Source organism: Phycodurus eques, chromosome 6, assembly GCF_024500275.1.
Source record: "Phycodurus eques isolate BA_2022a chromosome 6, UOR_Pequ_1.1, whole genome shotgun sequence".
Classification (NCBI taxonomy): domain Eukaryota; kingdom Metazoa; phylum Chordata; class Actinopteri; order Syngnathiformes; family Syngnathidae; genus Phycodurus; species Phycodurus eques.
The window spans coordinates 20,007,889-20,028,234 of record NC_084530.1 but is presented as its reverse complement, the minus strand read 5'-3'; the positions used below and the strand labels follow the sequence as shown (position 1 = coordinate 20,028,234).

Genomic DNA, 20,346 nt, shown 5'->3' with positions numbered 1-20,346 from the left:
TAGTGCCGTAGGAAAAAAGGGGTTTTGCATGGTCACTGTACAAATACGGACGAACGTCGAATCATGACATAGTAAATATATACTTTTTATTGTCTATAATCAAAATTATGTTATGACATGAATCCCAAATTGGGCAAAAACACCTTTAAACGATGTGTCCTTGATAAGATTCAAACCTTGGTTTTATGTGGACTTTACACCGATTTGATCGGGCTGATCGGTATCGGCCGATATTTAGCATTTTATGCTGATCGGCTTTAATGTCATAATTCGCCGATCCGATCAATGTCCGCAAAACACATTTACGCCGCGTCACCGCGTGCACAGTACAGTATATTTGAATTATTATTATTATTATTATTATATTATATTATATTATATTATATTATTATATATTATTATAAAGTAGTTTATTTTTAGCCTTGTCGAATGTCTTTTTGACGTAGTATTGGAAAAATACGACGGCCAATAAAGTTATTTAAAACAAAAAAAAACGGCGGTGTGGAACAGACAACACGTCTGAGACAGACAACACGTAATGCCCGGATCAAACTACAAGACAAATTTGCTCTGTCACTTTGGTCAGACTACTGCAATAAAGTCTTGTATTCCGATACCACCGCATCCCGTTTTTTTACGATCAGTGGGCTTTATCTTGTCAACTCAAATGCGACCGGATACACTCGTTACAGTGGCGACGACAACAAGAGTTGAGCGAGCCGACTGTATTATAAGGACAAAATGGGTATTAGCTATGGGTAAATAATACGATACAGCTCGCAAGCAGGCAACAAAACGTTTTGTAGCCTAGCAAGCTAGTGGTGGCATGAACGGTTGGACGTAAACATGCTGCCGTTCTGTCGAATCATGCTGTAAAGTTTTGGCGTGGGTGAAGTCATTTAATTAAAAATAAGGTAATTTAATTACAGTAAGTTAGCACCCATTATTTCTGTCATGTAATGTTGGTTTGACCTGACTGATTAGAATACACGATCTGACTAGAGCAGTGATTTCCAACCTTTATGGAGCCAAGGAACATATTTTACAATTGAAAAATCTCACGGCACATCACCAAACAAAAATGTCACAAAAAGTGGATGCATTCATTACTGTATTTACTTCCCGCCATCTAATAGAAGACCATTCATTTGTTCTGTCTGGAACAAAGATACATTATGTATTGTAAATAGAAATGTTTTAGCAATTAGGTACACAAGTATAAACCGTAAATGAACAGGTCATTTAAATAGACACATTCCTCCATCTTGTGATCCGGATCGGTGATCGGTTATCGTTTTTTTAAACTCGCTGATCGGTGATCGGCCCCAAAAATCCTAATCGTGTAAAGCCTAGTTTTATGTGATCGCTGGCACCAAATCATGATTAGCCAATGAAACGGGCTGTAAGTGATTGGCTGTGACTTCAACCAATCATCTGCTAGGTATTTTGTGACGCTTTCATTAATGTCCCGCCCAAGCCCGTTTTATAGTAAAATAAAATGCTACCAATTTAAGAATTCATACATTCACCACAATATCTTGGGTATTTTATACCAGAAGTCACAAAATTATGATTACTAAAACAGGCATGTGGCGTCAAATTATCGACTTTGATTTACAGCTGCATCAAAATGTAAAGACGGCAAATTGTATGGCCCCGCCTTCCTTGAAAAACACACACTGGCCAATGAAACGACCTGTAAGGGATTGTCTGTCATAGTATCCAATCATCTGCTAGATGTGTTGTGCCGTCACTGCCATTGCCCCGCCCAGTAATAGCTACTGGTGGAGGCTGGCTCCCGGATGAGTAGCCCGCCAAGCCGCCAAGCGATTGTCTGTCCGGCGGCGGCGGCGGCGGCGGTGGAGGTGTCGACGAGACTCCAGCGGACAGGAGGGTCGCTGCAAGGCTTGATTACTTTTTCCGCCATCTAAATGGAAGCGGGCGGCTTCGTGTCCCGGCGCACGTCGCTGGACTCGCCGGGCGTCGACGACCGGGTTGCAGGGGTCGCGACCGGGACAGACGTTCGATGGCTGAGCGGCAGGCTGCTGGGCACCGCGGGGGGATTCGTCGGGGTTTTACCCGCGAGGGTGACCGGAGAACCAGACTTTTCCCCGCCGTTGCGTCGACCCTCCGCGGAGTGCTCGACCGAGGCAGACGTGGACTATGAGGGTCTCCCCCGGGGAGCTACCACCGGCACCCACATGCTGGCCGGAGCCGTGGCTGGAATCATGGAGCACTGCCTCATGTATCCCATTGACTGCGTGAAGGTATTATTGTTATTATTTACTTTTAGTTTATTATGCGCAATTTCCACTAAATAGCGAAACGCGAGGTTGCGTAAAGCAGGTAGGCCGCGACGTGAGCCTGAGCTCGACTGGCTACAAGCTAACATGGCTAAGTAACCTTGCTGTCAGCTAGGTCAGCTAACAAACAATTAGCTTTGGCGCAACAACGCACGGCGGGCAAAAGTGCAATTGTAAACATTTAACATCTTAAAACAAATTGCATCTGTCGTGCACAATGTGATTGTTGAAGTCCACAACTGTCTTGACTGCCGTTTTATGCATCCGTTGTCGGACACGTGGTAAATTACCTTTTATTGCTGTTCGTTTCATGACGCACTTTTATCCCGTTTCGATCGAATTGTAGTCCTCGTGCCTGTGAAGAAGATCCAACCAAGTAATGTCAATTTGCGCTTACGATCATGGCGAATATTGCCCTATATGACGTAAAAGGACTCCTGCTTACGTAACCCTGAGCGTTCATATAATGTTTGTATGGAAACAAAAATGTCAGGAATGAGACATAACATTAAATACAAGATGTGTTAATGTTATTTTATGTAATGTTGTATATTGTCCAAGGTGTGTTACACACAATGTACAACAATCACCGTTGATAACCTGTTGAAGTCAAGTCTGCTGACATGATCGTTAACGTTTAATTGATGCTCCACAAACCCAATGTTGTCCATGTGTTGTACAAGTGACATTGTTCTTCCTTTGACTTGCGTGGGTGTCTTTTTAGCTGGGAGGGAGTAGTACATTGCAATTTTTTAGCACTCATAATTCCGTAATTTCTTTCCTACGTGCTTTCTCAATGTTCTAAATGTATAGTTAACATGATCTAGATACTATGTGAGATTTTGGGATCTTAGGAGTGATGCAAAAGATTGCATTTACTCCAAATTATTGGGCATATCAAAATCATCTTTATTTGCCAAGTATGTCCAAAAAAACACAAGGAATTTGTCTCCGGTAGTTAGAGCCGCTCTAGTACGACAACAGACAGTCAATTGACAGAACACTTTGGAGACATAAAGACATTGAGAAAAACAGTCACTGAGCAATAAAGGGTTGCTAGTTATCTGGTTTTCTGGTGTCCTTTCCAACCAGAATATGCCTAATTGGAAGTTCAAATGTGTTAAGAGGTTGGGAATAATTTTTGTCCTGAACATTATTCCTCTTTTGTCCTGTTCGGCTGTTGGGGCAAGCAGAATGGAAAATCTGTATCCCGGAACTGCTTTACTATGTCGTAGTGGAGTTTTTAAGCTTCCGTTGTGGTTTCTTAGTATTATAACTGAGGTTTATTGAGAATCAGACTTGATCAGTCGAACAGAACAACGTTTCTAAAAGGGAGAGAGAAACAGACAAAAGACAAAGCACTAATTGTAAACAGGATGAGAGAAGTAAATCATTACTTTATCTACAACAATGAAACATTAAATATGAGTGTTGCATGTGGCTGTAGTGCTACACCCGGCAAGGGAAGGACAGGACAAGATAGAACAGGAGAAGAAGCATGCAGGACAAGAGTTGTGAACCGGCTGTACAACTGAAGTGTGGTGGGATTAATTATGTCAATTATAAGTCTACAGGGACGAGAGTATAAGTGAGGGGATACACAAGCGATTTGCATATTCAGGAGTTATTTGTCGCAATAAGTGCGTGACCCCACACCCAGTGAAAGAGTCCTAGGAGTGTGTGCCTGCGGATACATGCAAGTGAATTGACACCGTTTTACATGCACAAAGACTTACAGAGTGTCCTGTAATTGCTGTGGCCGCACCACGGAGGCTGAGGACCCCACCCAATCAATCGAGGGGCGGGATCAGGCCCAGGGGTCCACCCGAGAGCAGCCCGGCGGACGGGACACGTTGCACACATACATTATCCCTCTTGATAGAACCAGCGCCGTCTTTTTGTTAAACATTTGTATATTCTTGCTCCATAGGGAACGGGGGGTCGCAGAAACATAACACGTACTTGCTCTTTTACACATTACATCAATGGCTTACCAAGTTTGTAGACTATGAACTGACAGACACAAAGACCATATTACAACATAAAAGGTTATAACATACAATGCAGCCACTCAAATGTAACTGTCGCCACAATGGTTGTACAATACAATTTATTTTACGTGTTATACACTGGTTACTTGAAGAGTAGTACACACACAGCTTCTAAAATTACTGATTAACGGCTGATGTCTAAATACAAAGTGATGAAGTCAATGAAAATGAAAGGAGTGTAACAATTTGCACAGCACAACATATAGCAATCACCAGATTCAACGTTAATATGCCCAAATGGTGGCAGCAGAAGTTATGGTGTCTGCGTAGTAGTCAGTATGTTCTTTGAGTGTCCAGATCCGTACAAGGAACTATTGCGGTTAAAATGTTTAGTTCCAGGAAGTCACAACATTTGATGGAAAGCTTCCTCTTTGTTGATGAGTCATCGCCCCAACTTTCCAACCTGAAGAATGCTTGTGCAAATTTACCCTACAAGTCTGTTGGTTTCTTTTTCTTTGTTGTTGTTTTTTCCCTGTTGTTGTTCGCAACAAAACAGGATGGCGTATGGACCTTTTCACCACGCCACATGTACTTCCAGGTGACAATAGCACCGATGGCACCACTAGTAAACAAACCCTTATGTCATTTGACCAAGGCAGAGCCATTGAGAAAATGCAAAATGGCCTGAGTGTTGATTTTAGGTCTTCTCTATTGCCGTACTTAGTCTGAATGTGTGAAGTGCCAGTGGAAAAGATGGTCAGCTGGTTAAATTGCTTGGAGAGGAGACGGAACACCAGTAAAAATGTAATTTACATTTAAAAGAAATAAGTTGATTAAAAAATAGACTTGGTGGATATTTACTCATAGTTAATATGATCATTGAGGGACTGGCTAATTAATTGAGCAACTTTTCTGTCGCTCGGATAAAGAGCACTAAACTGAATAGCGTGCTGTCGTCTGTTAGCAGACTAGCTGTTATGTTTTGCTAAATCAGGGTTGGCACTGGGTCATGAAACCTCTTAGCCAATGTGGCTAAACTGCATCAAACTATTTTTGAAATCAGAAGCCAATCAAAAAGTTTGCTAAATTTAATGTATTTTAAAAGGGAACTTATTAAAAAAGAAAATGTGGAATATTGGTATTTTAGCAAAAAAATTATTTGCTGTCACGGGTCACATCAAATGATGTGGTGGGCCACATCTGGCCCCCGGACCTTGAGTTTGACACCTGTGGTGTAGAGTGACATAAGTGATCACAATGATCAGGTTTGGGTCCCCTTACTATTTTCTCTGTACAACTATGCATGGCATCCACTCGATTCATCCTCCTCACTGACCGCTTTCTTGGATTAATTTAAAAAAAATAAATTGTAAAAAAAACAAAAAAACTAAACCTTTTGGGGTTATATCTATTTTTTTGGTCATGTTTCTTTCCCCAGGTCAATTCAGTGGTAGTCACTTGTGTTCTGCCCACCAGAAGTACCTGGGCACCTATTGTTTGCAAAGAAGTTGAAAAAGCTGGCAATGACGATGTATTAAACACAACAACAACATTATTTTAAGCAGTGGATGATCTATGTAGACTATTCATTGAAGCGGAGTATAGCAACCACACTGCGGATATACCGGTATTTATTTATTTATTTATTTTAAACCCCACAAAAATGTTTGAATAAGTGAGGATAAACCACCAATAACAGTCTTCGGGGTTTTATTTAAAAAAATGAAGACATTCTTTTTTTAATTCGGGGGGGAGGAATCTTAGACGAGGTGAATTCACGGGTGTCGAACCACAAGTATGCGGGTGTCCACACTATATTTTTATTTGCAAAACCCAATCCTGCTGCCGATTCTGCTGTCTGTATACTAGCTCGTCATTCATATGCAGTAAATGTATACATAGTTATTTTTCAATTTTTGCTTCTACTGTTCACTGTGTTGCTGCAAAGTTGTAAATCGAATTTCCCCATTGCAGTCCTAGTATAGGTTAATCTTTTATTCTCTCCGGGGAGCCTTGCAGCTTGCGGACGCCACAGCGTCGCTGAACTCAGCAGCATTGTTGAAATCAAGTTACCAAGGGGGGGAAGTGGATGTGGAGCACACTCAGGATGACTAGACACATTCCACCTGAGGTCTCTTTCTTTTCCCAGAAGCACAGATTGGGAATTTCCACTCCTGGCCACACTTCCTGATTAGAATATTTGAGGATTGCGCCATCTTCCATATCGAGAACAGAAGTCCACCGTTGACTGACTATATACATGTCAATATAGTCCAGTTTATCCTGGTTAGGGTCACTGGGCGCTGGAGCTTATCCCAGCTGACTTTGGGCGAAAGACTGACTGCACCCTGAACTGTGTGTGTCATCCGTCAATACTTATCTGCTTTTCTTCAACACGTAAAAATAATGCAACTTAAAAAAATCCAATCACAAAATAGTTCATACAAACTCAAATGTACTTGGTTTTTGCCAAGTTTGTCCAGTTGACTTTTACTGCCACCTCCAGGACAGTAACTGACCCTGTGCGGATCCATAGCACCCAAAACAAATACTGAGCAATCAAGTACATGCTGATCTGAAACTAATGCTAATCTGTGTGTCTGACAAGACTACAGTGTTGTCCAGCTGTGGCTTGAAAATTGCCAAAAGCACTCGCTCACAGACATTTTCCGAAATAACTCAATATTTTAACTAAAGATTTACTTAATCTCACTGTTCATGGGTGAGCAGGCACTCCTGACGCACATTTGTATACAAGCAATTAAAGTTGCTCCAACATATTTTGTCCCCTTTTTAATACAGCAATACAACAGTGTACAAAAATCCTACTCTTTAGGGGTCACTACTTAATTCGTCCTGGAGTTTGCGGTAAAAGTCAACTCTGTAAACTCTGCAAAAACACAGCGCATTAGAGTTGGTGATCTAGTTGTTAGTGTATTTTTAATATTCAAACATTTGAGTTGTTTACATTTTTGGTTTTACATTCACATTTTCAATAAAGATGAGTACATATAGACTGAGGGTAATTATTCAGGTAATTTATTCAAATGTTTTGATGATCATGCTTTTGTAATATCAACCAACTGCTGTGATGATACCCTTCCTGTATATGGCTATGTCTTAAGTCAGTGCTTCATTCCCTGAGAAATGATCAGCAAAATATTGGAACTGCATTTAAAAAAAAAAGTCATTTCTTCCTTTGTCCTTGGCCCCTAAAATAGTGTAAATGTGATACATGAGTGTGTTCATCATAAGTGATGAAAGTGTGTTGCTGTCCCGCTAGACTCGCATGCAGAGCTTGCTGCCAGAGCCAAACGCTCGCTACCGCAACGTGACGGACGCCCTGCGGCAGATCGTGCGCACGGAGGGCGTCTGGCGCCCTATCCGGGGCATCAACGTGTTGGCGGTGGGCGCCGGCCCCGCCCACGCGCTCTACTTTACCTGCTACGAGCGCATCAAGTTCACGCTGAGCAACGCCATCCACCCTGGCGCCAACAGCCACTTTGCCAATGGTCGGTGTGGTGTGAGTGCGTGTGTCTCTTGCTCAAGTAGTTGCGTGTGCGGGTTTTTATCGTGCGGGTTTTTATCGTGCAGGAGTGGCGGGCTGCATGGCCACCGTCATCCATGACGCCATGATGAACCCAGCTGAAGGTAAACACACACACTTGTAAGATAAAATAGTATTTCAGTAGTACCTTGACTTGCGAGTGCCCCAACTTAGTTAGAAGCCTTCGCTTGGTCAACTCGCGGGGAAAAAAACTAATTATTTTGTGTTGCGGGCCAAAATTTTAATTACATATAGAAGAATTAGATGCGTGCGAATGAAGTCAAGCACACAAATTCCATAAATCCATTCTAGGCTTCCTGTAAAAAAAATGCTTTTGTATTTTTAATAAGGAAAAATAGCACTACAATATAGCGGTTATTTGCAGTATGATCATATTCAAAATGTAAAGAATTAAGCGGTTTGGCCACCGGGAGGCAGTATAACGCAGTCATGTAGACACAAACCAAGAAGAATAGGACCACCTCCTCTTGACTCAATAAGATGCTGTAATATGAGTCATTCTTTGTTGAGGATAAAGAATATATGCCTGTGAGTCTGACCATTTGTTGCTCCACGGCCTGTGTCCAAATAGCCGTTGTCGTTGACGACGACGATGTTAGCATGTCAATGGCATTTTTCCTTATATGTTAGCATTAAGATAGCAAGCTATCCTGAAGGCAACATTCTTTTTGTTTAGTTTGATAATAAAATTCAAATGGGAGTAGCATTAAACAGCTCAAAGTCTCTTTGTTGAGAAGTTGTTCCATTATTTGCCAAACTGCTGCTAATTGTGAAGTGAGTTTAATTGGGTTCACTGCCACCAGACAGGGCTTGTCTCTCAAGGCACCACTGTATTTAGAAATTTACTCAAATGTCAGAGAGAAATTTACGGGTTCATATAACAATGTCTTCAAATGTCAGATTTTGTAAAATTTTAAGTAAAAGTTTGTTGTCGTTTGCCGATTTAATTGACATGCTTCCGTCTCTTTTGTCTCGCAGTGGTGAAACAGCGCATCCAGATGTTTGACTCGCCATACCGCGGCGTGCTAGACTGCATGGGCACCATGCTGCGCAAGGAGGGTCCGGCGGCCTTCTACCGTAGCTACACCACGCAGCTGACCATGAACGTGCCCTTTCAGGCGCTCCACTTCATGACCTACGAGTACCTGCAGGAGGTGCTCAACCCGCACAGACACTACAACCCCACCTCGCACGTGCTATCGGGGGCGCTGGCCGGCGGGTTGGCCGCCGCCGTCACCACGCCGCTCGACGTCTGCAAGACGCTGCTGAACACCCAGGAAGTGGCCAGCGTGCACGTCCTTCAGGCCGACGTGGGCGGCTCGCCGGCAGCCCGCCACATCTCCGGGCTGGGCGAGGCCTTTCGGACGGTGTACCGCGTGGGCGGCGCGGCGGCCTTCTTCAAAGGCGTGCAGGCCCGCGTTATCTACCAGATGCCCTCCACTGCCATCAGTTGGTCCGTCTACGAATTCTTCAAGTACGTCATCACCAAGCGGCAGCACGAGCGACGCCTGCGCGGCGACCCCAACAAATGAGCCAGTCGCAAGCGCCCGGGTCGAGAAGCGCAATCATTTTTCAATGAAAATGTTCTCCTTCCTTTGACAGAGTTGGCAAGCAGATGGCGACAAGCACGAATTATGTAGTGGCAGTCAATGAGATGCGAACATCCTCAAAACACTAAACATGCAAGTTGTCAACAGAAAATATAGAAAGAATCAATTCTACTCAAGACATAATCTAACTGCATGACAAGTGATGGCAAACATGCGACTACTAGCTTGAATTCGGCCCATTTTATTAGGTCACTGTTAAAGTCCAAACCACAATAATAGAACTAAAAAGGCCTTTTGGCCTAAATTAAAATTGCGTGTCCAGCAGCTAGGTGCCGAATCATCACCTTGAAGTGTTCAAACTAAATTAGATATTTTTTTTATTAGCATCTCTCTCTAACCTCCAAATAAAACTCATCATAAACGCACAGTTACGCTTACCTTCAGTCAGCCGCCACGCATCCAAACGCACAAGCATTACTATTCCCTATGGAAGCCATACAAGCAGTCTCGAGATTCATAACTATAATATATATTTAAATAAGCAGCACGCTAACTTGTCTTCTCCCAGGCTGTGCTCTGGGACGATTTTGTTGTGCTTTGGAAACCAAAGAGGAGAACCACACCAGTAAAGTGTGTGAGAGATGTCACCCTTTAATGGGAAGGAAATCAAAGCGACACCTGCTCTATTTTTGTTTGCTTGTAAATAAAGTCGCAAAAGGCAGCTCCTCGCAGAAGCAGGGTCTTCTCTTGGTGCACCATGACACACCAACACTTGTCCGTGACTTTTTTCCACCCCACCCTGACTCGACTCTGTTAACCTCTCAGCCTTTTGCTGTTTATATTTTATAGCTAACAAAGGGCCCAAATTTACCATCTCAAGAAATGTGAATATTACATGGCGAGTTTTATTCGTAATGCACTTCTCACAGAGAGGACTTGCAAAGGGCTTCATGTTTAATTAGACTCGAACATTCAGTAACTACAGGGGGGGGTTAAAGCACTCAAGTCTTACTGGATTGTCTGCCGAACATAGAAAATCCAACTGCATTTTAATATACAGTGGGTACGGAAAGTATTCAGACCCCCTTAAATTTTAATATAACATCCATCCATCCATCCATTTTCTGAGCCGCTTCTCACTAGGGTCGCGGGCGTGCTGGAGCCTATCCCAGCTGTCATCGGGCAGGATGCGGGGTACACCCTGAACTGGTTGGCAGCCAATCGCAGGGCACATAGAAACAAACAACCATTCGCACTCACAGTCATGCCGACGGGCAATTTAGAGTCTCCAATTAATGCATGTTTTTGGGATGTGGGAGGAAACCGGAGTGCCCGGAGAAAACCCACGCAGGCACGGGGAGAACATGCAAACTCCACACAGGCGGGGCCGGGGATTGAACCCGGGTCCTCAGAACTGTGAGGCTGACGATCTAACCAGTCGACCACCGTGCTGCCTTTAATATAACAGAATGAAAAATTATTCTGTTATATTGCAGCCATTTGCTAAAATCATTTCAGTTAATTTCTTTCCTCAATGTACACACAGCATCCCATATGAACAGAAAAACTGAATTGTTGACATTTTTGGCAGTTATTAAAAAAGAGAAACTGAAATATCACGCAGTATTCAGGCCCTTTGCTGTGACCCTCATATTTAACTTGGGTGCCGTACATTTCTTCTGATCATGCTTGAAATGGCTCAACACCTTCATTGGAGCCCAGCTGTGTTTGATTATACTGATTAGTCTTGATTAGGAAAGCCACAACCCTGTCTAAATAAGACCTTACAGCTCACAGTGCATGTCAGAGCAAATGAGAATCATGAGGTCAAAGGAACTGCCTGAAGAGCTCCGAGACAGAATTGTGGCAAGGTACAGATCTGGCCAAGGTTCCAAAAAAGATTCTGCTCCACTTAAGGTGCCTAAGAGCACAGTGGCCTCCATAATCCTTAAATGGAAGACGCTTCCTAGAGCTAGCCGTCCAGCCAAACTGAGCAATCGGGGGGAGAAGAGCCTTGGTGGGAGAGGGAACGAAGAACCCATGGTCACTTTGGCTGAGCTCCAGCAATGCTGTCTGGAGATGGGAGACAGTGCTAGAAAGTCAACCATTACTGCAACCATCCACCAGTCGGGGCAAGACATGGAAGCCTGCTAAAAAACACCTGAAGGACTCCAAGATGGTGAGAAGTAAGATTCTCTGGTCTGATGAGACCAAGAGAGAACTTTTTGGCCTTAATTCTAAGCGGTATGTGTAGAGAAAAGCAGGCACTGCTCATCACCTGTCCAATACAGTCCCGACAGTGAAGCGTGGTGGTGGCAGCAGCATGCTGTGGTTTTTTTTTTCAGCTGCAGGGTCAGGGAGACTGGTTGCAATTGAAGAAAAGATGAATGGGGCCAGGTACAGGGATATCCTGGACGAAAACCTTCTCCAGAGTGCTCAAGACCTCAGACTGGGCCGAAAGTTCACCTTCCAACAAGGCAGCTAAGCACACAGCTAAAATAACGAAGGTGTGGCTCCGTGACTGTTCTTGAATGGCCCAGCCAGAGCCCTGACTTAAACCCAATTGAGTATCTCTGGAGAGACCTGAAAATGGCTGCCCACCAACGTTCACCATCCAACCTCACAGAACTGGAGAGGATCCCCAAATCCAGGTGTGAAAAACTTGCTGCATCATTCCCAAAAAGACTCATGGCTGTATAGCTCAAAGGGGTGCTTCAACTAAACACTGAGCAAAGGGTCTGAATGTGATATTTCAGTTTTTCGTTTTTAATAAATCTGCAAAAATGTCAACAATTTCGAATTTGTCTGTCAATATGGGGTTTTGTGTGTATATTAATGAGGAAAAAAATAACTGCAATATGACAAAGTGAAAAATTTAAGGGGGTCTGAATAATTTCCATACCCACTGTAGAAATAGGAATTGGCCTCCAGAAAAGTATGGTCCTGAATTTAACTTTTTGGACTGAGCTACTCATTAAAACATTTATTATCATTGCGTTTGTAGGTACAATGAAATTGGGGCGCAGCTTCACGTTTATGTTTCAAGAATGAAAAATAAATAGAACAGTTAAAAGGTATTCTAAATTATGCAGTGCAAATGGAAGTACACGTAATAGTGTTCATAGTGTCATAATGTGCATTGTCCTTCCATTTGTGTATTGTTTTATTGTCATGTATGTATGCATTTTAATTTAATTTTGTGGCAGCCGAGTGTATTTGATCTTAATTTTAGGTTAAATTGCACAGAAATGAATGTAAGTGGGGTTGATATCGCTGTAGTACTCAGATATGGTCAGCAGAGGGTGCTGTTGTATTACTTGACAAACTTGAGACTCACGCATCACTAAAAATGCTTCAAGTCATACTAGTTTATGATGTTTGAATAGGCTTTTGCACTTCGGGGGTTCTGCATGAAAATAAGAGGGTGTTTTTAAAAGGACATTACCCAGAATGCACTGCTGCCTTCCGATAACACACAAAGCAGAGAAGATCCATCCACTGGTGTAGATGGGGAGGAAGCATGTTGATCTTGAACCCTGCCACCTACATGCACAGGTAAGACTGCATCTATTTTTTTTTAAATATACCAGCATTTAACCAGTATAATAAACTAATGCATAAATGCACTGCAGTTGTCACCATAACTTTGCAAACCAGGACAAAACGCTTAATGTGTGAGTGAAGGCAATATACCAATTACATTTTGGTCTGTGTTAGGCATTTTGTTTTATATATTGATTGACTAGGAATGTATGATGTAAATGATGAAAATTACAAAAGCGTAAGGAAAAGATTGCCAAGGTTTTAGCTTTTCTTTCCTGTGCCAGAAGCATTACTGAAATACGTAAATATACAGTGGTTCCTTGAAATACCACTGACTCTTTATTTATCCTACGTTTTTCAAGACACGAGCTGTCCCGACTTTTTTTTTTTTTTTTTTTTTTTTTTTTTTTTATACTTCCGAGCGCATACTTGAGATACAAGGCCTGTATGGTGACAGTGACACAATTAACACGTAGCCGTTTGGCAGGTAGTGAACAATTCATCAAGAAAGAGGCTTTGAGCTATTAAATCACACTCTCAGGTGAAGTTTACTGTCAAACTAAACCTAAAACAAATAAAACGTGGCACGTGTATCTAAAACGACCACATTGTTTAGCCTTTAAGTCCGCCAACTTAATGCTAATGCTAAAGAGCATCCATCTTGTGGTGCTTTCACCCTATAAGCAATGCATTCAGCACAAACATTGCAGCAGCACATGCAGGTATACAATATAACTACACAGTCATATTTTTTTATCATTTGTGTAGAACCGACTAATATTAGTGTTGTACTGATAAGCTTGCGAGAGGAGTTGAGTTGAGACGTCTCAATGAGCAGTACTTTATATCTGTTTTATACTGCCCCAAGGTGGCTAAGGCGGGCACACCAGAAGCAGCAGCACGGAGGCCATTCAATTGTTGCAGTGCGACAAAAGATATACAAGTTTTTTGAGTTACGGGTGTGGTCACGGAACAAATTAAACTCTTATTTCAAGACACCACCATACTACTAAATGCCAAGTGACATTGTCACTAAAGAATGAAATGATGAACTCATTCACTGCCAGCCTTCCCAGTTAACATGGATATTTGGCTTCTAAAGCCGTCAATGGCAGTGAATGTGTTAATGATAGCAATCCCAGCATAATCATAAAAATCAGCTTGGCGCGTTGATGCTCTGAGCACTATAGGGATCAGAATCATCTCTATTTGCCAATTATGTCAAAAACACAAGAAATGTTTCTTCTGTAGTCGAAGTGATCTGATTGGATGTTTGGTGACTCTTCTGGTGATTTTCATTGATGTTATGTTTATTAATAACAGTTGCTAACCTTTTTTTTTTTTTTTTTTTTACACACACTTTCATCACAGTTAAGAATGTTAACGTTCAATAATGTGCATATAAAAAGTCCACACACCCTGAGACCAAGATACAAAAAAATCTTAACTGTTTTCACCTTTGTCTCCTAAGCCTATAACCTGTGCAATTCAATTGAAAAAGGTGCAGTACAAAATAAAAAACTGAGATAATGTGGCTGCACAAGTGCGCACACCCTCTTATACTGTAACTGGAATATGGCTATGTTCAGCAGTAACTGATCATATTCAATCTCATGTTAAATGGGAGCGAGCACAGACTTGCCACCAATTTAAGTGCCTTTGATGAACTCCAAATAAAGTTCAGATGTACTAGTAGGCGTTTCCTTTTTATTTCTTTATTTTGCATTCTCGCAAAAACCTGAAGTTTTTGTGGTAGCAAAAAAAAAATTATTATAATAAATCTAATTGATCAATCAAATCGATTTATAACTCAGCCCTAGTTCAAGGCGGTTAAATAAAATAAAAAAATAAAAAAGATTGGCGCGTTGCGCTAGTTGGCAAAACGATGACGAATGTTAGTGTTGGCATGAATCATTACATGTTAAGTGGAGGCTGCGGGCGTGGATGGAAACATTAACAAGTGTTCCCGCATCGCAACAGCAAAACCCATTTATCAAAAAAGAGTGCGTGTGCACACCAATTTGTGTGTGTGTTTTCTCCAGCTCATTTGTCTGGCATGTCACACACGCCTGACTTTGACCTTGGCAGTGGGGGTGTGACCTTCCTTGTCCGACATGTTGGATCATCTTTCTTTTTTCTTTTCTTTATCGTTGAAAGGGTTTTCCAGCAGGAAAGCGCAGCAAACAGCTGACATCAATAAGACACTTCATTAGGTACACCGTGTCATAAAAACGGTTGTTATTTTTTTCCTGTGGGGGTTTCACACAATAAAAATTGGCTGGATTGTTGTTGTTGGTGTTTTTTGTGTAAGCCTGTAAACAACAAAAAATGTATAATGTTATATTATCCTGCTCGTAAACAAAACAGCCATTTGTGTATCACTTTGGTGCGTCACCCTGCTAAATAACAAAACTCAGTTTTGTAGTTTTTGTGAAATCCTGCGAACAAATAAAACTTGCTTTTATGTAATTGTTAACACACACCAAAACAAAACAAAAAACACTTGTAGTACTCTCATAAGTCTGCGAACAAAAATTTATTTTGTAGTTTTTCATATAAGCTTACATACAATACAATTTTTTTTTTTAGTTTTTCATGTAACCCGCTAGCGCAATTTATGGGGTATTTTTTTTCACATAACCCTGCTAACGCAAAAATGCTTGTGTAGTTTTTCACATTAATCTGTCCACACGAAAATTACTTGTAGTAACATTTACACTGTTAAAACCACTTGTAATTTCTCACAATGCCTTACTAACAAAAAAAGCTTGAGTAATTTTTCCACATTACCCTGCTAACACAAAAGCTCTTGTGTAGAGTTTCACATTAGCCTGTTATTGCCAAAACCATTTGTAGTTTGTCACATAACCTTGCCAACGCAACAAATTGCTTTCGTAGTTTTTCACATAGCCCTGTTAACACTATAATCACTTTTGTAGTTTTCACAGAATCCTGCAAAACAGAATTCACTTTTATAGTTTGTCATGTAACACTTCTAATAAACTGACATTGATTTCTCGTGTAGTTTTTCATATAACCCTGCTAACACACAAAAGTCATTTTTGTACTTTTTCTTGTCATGCTGTTAACAAACAAAGTATTATGTGTACTTTTGCATAATGCTGCTAACAAACTAAAATCCGTTGTGTAGTTTTTTTCTTAAAATTCTGCTAATAAACCAACAAAAGTCCGCTGTCTAGTTTTACACTTAACCCTTCCAACATAAAATGTTTTTATGTAGTATTTCACGTAAGCCCGCTAACACAAAAATCACTTTTGTATTTCTTTTTGTTACCATGCTAACACACACAAAAAAATGCTTTTGTAGTTTTTTTTTGACAAACTAAAACTGGTTGTGCATTTTTTGTATAACCCTGATTTAAAAAAATAATAATAATAAATAAATATTTATAAAATGTATAAAAATTGCTTGTGTAGTTTGTCACACAATACCGCTAACAAAGAAATTGCTTGTGTGGTTTATCGTGTAACCATGCTAACAAACTGATATTGGTTGTGTAGTTTATTTGTATAACCCTGATAACAATCAATGAAAGTTGCTTGCAGTTTTTGGACACACAAAAATTGCAGTTGTAGTCTTTCGCAGGATCTTTCTAATGCACAAAAATCTGCTAACGGATAACAAAAATCCTATTGTATAGTTTTGTTTTGCCTAAACCTGCTAACAAACTTCAAAAATCGCTTGTGTAGTTTCTCACATAACCCTGCGAACAGACCAAAATTTTGTTGTGTAGATTTTTGCGTAACCTTATAAAATGTTTAAAGTCCTACGGAAGCGTATTGCATTCACTTGGGTTAAAAAAAAACAACTCCTGTTTGTCTGAGTAATTTTTTTGAGGGCTTTGTTTTTTGGAACATTTTTTTTCTGTTTTTCTGAGTATTTTTCCCTCTTTTTCTGAGTAATCCCCCCTGTTTTTCTGACAAATGTTTTTCTGTTTTTCTGACAATTTTTTTTCTATTGACTAACTACAACACCATCTATGTGACTCAAAGACAGGAGTATCTCAATATAAAACTTGGTCAAACTAAATAAGCCGGTCATGTTGCTTACTACGTAGTCCGCAAAGAGTCACTTGCCGTTCGCAGGTTCTCGCGTGAGTTCGATGTGTCCCGATAACTCAAAAAAAAAAATTGTCAGAATAACAGGGGGTAAAAAATTACTCTGAAAAACGGGGGGAAAATAGTTAGAAAACGGGGGAATTTTGACAGAAAAACTGAGAAAAATAGTTCGTCAGAAAAACAGAGAAAATACTTGAAAACAGAAAAAATATTCAAAAAAACAAAGCCCTCAAAAAAATTACTCAGAAAAACAGGAGGTTTTTTTCTTATCCAAGTGAATGCAATACGCTTCCGTAAAAGTTTGCTGTGTTTGAAAAGAAAAATGATTTTGAACATCTTTATGTGAGTTTTTTTTTTTTTTTTTTTTTTTCCCCCGCTGCAGCTGCATCTGATAAACCCCTCGAAACAACTTCCCGAGAGACCCCGCGTAAAAATGTACGTGTGTTTTGCCGTGCGCTGTCACTTTGCGATAAATGTGGGGGGCTAGCCTAGCGCTCGGATAAGCGTCGCTTGTCCGTTCCCAGGAAAAACTTGACGCTTTTCTCTCCGCTTACGCGATTAAATGCGGACACTGGCCTCCAAATATTTACAGAAGGCTGATGGACGAGGCCGGGTGCATCTTTTGGCCGCCGTCCCGGACACTCGCCCACCGCGGACGTGAAGAAGAAGCGTTTCCAAACACTGCGCTGAAATCTGTTAGCCGCTGTCAGGAAGTCTGACGACGATGAGCAGAACTTCCAGCACTGACCTACATTTACAACCTAAATTCTCATTTGTTTTATGAAATTGTATTCATTTGTTCCCAACAGTCATTCTCTTCAATTTATAGTGTTAGTCTTTGCTGCACTGCTTCCAGTATGTGAACATTAGATTTTTTTTTTTTTTTTTTGTCCAATCAGATTTCAACCTCTTTGTGTTGCCATGTTAATGTAATCTGCCCAGGGCCTTTACAATCCATATCACTGTCCCACGTAATTTTAACTATATTAGCAATAGCAATGTTTCTTGAACCAATCACATTTCAAATTCGTCAGCACAGGGCCAGAGTGCTGGTCCTCGATGATGTCAGCAGTTTCCTGCCCTCTGATTGGTTAGTCAGAGCTGCGTAATCCTGCAAACAAAATTACAATCAAATCGTGCTTGTAGTTTTCGCCTAATTGTACTACAAACAAAAACCGACTGTAGTTTTTGTGTAACCCTGCTAACAAATGACAACAAAATTCAGTGTCGTTTTAGTTGTCTAGTTACATGCGTAACACCACCAACAAAACTAGCTTGTGTGATACTTGCATATTCTGACAAACAAAACAAAATGTATTTGTATAGTTTTCTCGTATGTGAGTGTTGTCATTTTGTATTTGTGTGTTTGACTGTTTGTCCTGTTCAGTAAACGGCTGAAAGAGAATAGGCAACTGTGGCTCTCCTTGCCCACGTGCCAGGGCATTACTCTCCCTTCTTTGCTGAAGCCAAGCGACGATTCATAACTCGGGGAAAGCTCGTGAGTTGGGACGCTTGTAAGTCAAGGTAGTTCATATTAGCGCCCACGTCAACATGCTCACTAATGCAAATACTAGTTAACGTCGCAGAACGCTGTTTAGCAGTTAGCAGTCCCTATGATGAAAATGCAGGTTAAAGCTAATGCTAATGTGTAGTTATTAAAATACAAAGCATTTTGAAAAAGATTGCTTACGACTTACCTTATTGCGATTAGCATGGATGTGTTGATTAGCAGCAGGGCGCCCCCTGCTGTGAAATGTCTTACATTAGCCGTTGAAATGAATGGATGCTAACCTCTAACGAAGGTGCTAGCGCAATGCGTGAGGGGTAACAAAAATAGAACTGTTATTTCATGCAGACAGGAACAGATATTTTTCTATTTTCTACGTATTTTTATTTTCTGCCATCTCGTGTCAACGTTGGACACACTACACTAAATATTACATACTTTTTTTTTTTTTATTATTAAAAAATGTGACTTCAGTATTTGTTATCCAAAATATTTTTAAAAAGCTATTAACACTTTTATGGCTATTGTCTCATAGTAAAAAAAATATTTGAAGTGAAATTATTGCTACAATGTGATTTGATGTTCTTGGTGCGTCAACACTTATTAACAAACAAATAATAATTAATTAGGGGGAAATATGAAAAGAAAATCAAACATTAAAGATCCCATATTCTGGCTATTTAGACCTTTGCAGAGTGACTCTCTAACATGGATTTAGTATAAATCTCAATTTCATTTAAAAAAAAAAAAAAAAAAAAACCTCTGACAGCTACTTCTGTTTAACCCAGTTTTGTATCCGCTTTGTCCGTATTTGGCTAAGACCGCTCCCCTTTCCTCTGATTGGTTGCCTCCGTGTAGACGACCCACTTGTGAGAGCACACGCGTTTGTCACGTTGACAGCGCTGGCTCGGGAGCGGAGACGTAGGTGGAGCTCTTCGCTAGTGACGTAGATACTGTGAGCTTGAGAAATTCGAATGACCTGATTTCAGAAAAATATGTGTAACTCAGGAAAGCGTATGATTTTAATTCATATTTCACGTTTCCTGAGACAACATAGAGCCAATATTACATCCCAAGTACTAGAAAAAGTTGGTTTGGTAAAATATGGCATCTTTAAATCTCATGACTTACTGTATATTAAAGACAATTTGAAAATGTGTTACTATTTTTTTAAAATGTTACATGATACAATGCAGTGTCTTTCAGTACCCAGAAAGTCACCAATAAAAAAAATTATTCATAACAATATTAGTAATAATAGCATGCATTTGCATGGTCTTTGTGGACACTAAATAAAAGCCCTTTGAATTTAATCAATTCGAACATGTACATTGGTTGCACACGATTAGAATGTATAATATATACTATTGTTTTTTGTTTTGTTTGGGGTTTTTTTTCGAGGAAAAGGGGCGGGGGATTCCATCAAGTTACCACAGTTTAATCATCTGCAACGGAAAATTAAGTACGTTTTTCCCATTGTTGGGGCACTTTAATAAAAACTGTTTAATAACACTACAAATTGAAATTTGGAAAAACATAATTTTTTTTAAACTATTAAAATATTTAACCTGGTGGCTTACTCTGTAAAAAATAACAGCAATAACACACACACAAATACATTCATTTAAATTATTATTTTTCCCTGCCACCACATTCCGTGAAAAAATGAAGAGGAATTAGGTGGAAATTATTTATATTTCAAATAATTAAAAACAATTTCCTCTAAATACTTAGTCATTGAGTTATAGGTATTATATATTTCTTTTTTTCTTTTTTTTTGGGGGGGGGGGTGTGGGGGGAGTGG

At 40.4% G+C, this 20,346-nt stretch overlaps 1 protein-coding gene across 1 annotated transcript; it reads left to right on the top strand.

Annotated features, from left to right (window-relative positions):
* Nucleotides 1-1,787: 1,787 nt before the first annotated feature.
* Nucleotides 1,788-10,181, top strand: LOC133404210 (mitoferrin-2-like). Its single transcript, XM_061679904.1, has 4 exons — nt 1,788-2,267; nt 7,578-7,806; nt 7,889-7,945; nt 8,841-10,181. Exons 1-4 carry the CDS (start codon nt 1,932-1,934, stop codon nt 9,392-9,394), a joined length of 1,176 nt encoding a protein of 391 aa, XP_061535888.1. The 5' UTR covers nt 1,788-1,931; the 3' UTR covers nt 9,395-10,181.
* The last annotated feature ends 10,165 nt before the right edge of the window (nt 10,182-20,346 follow it).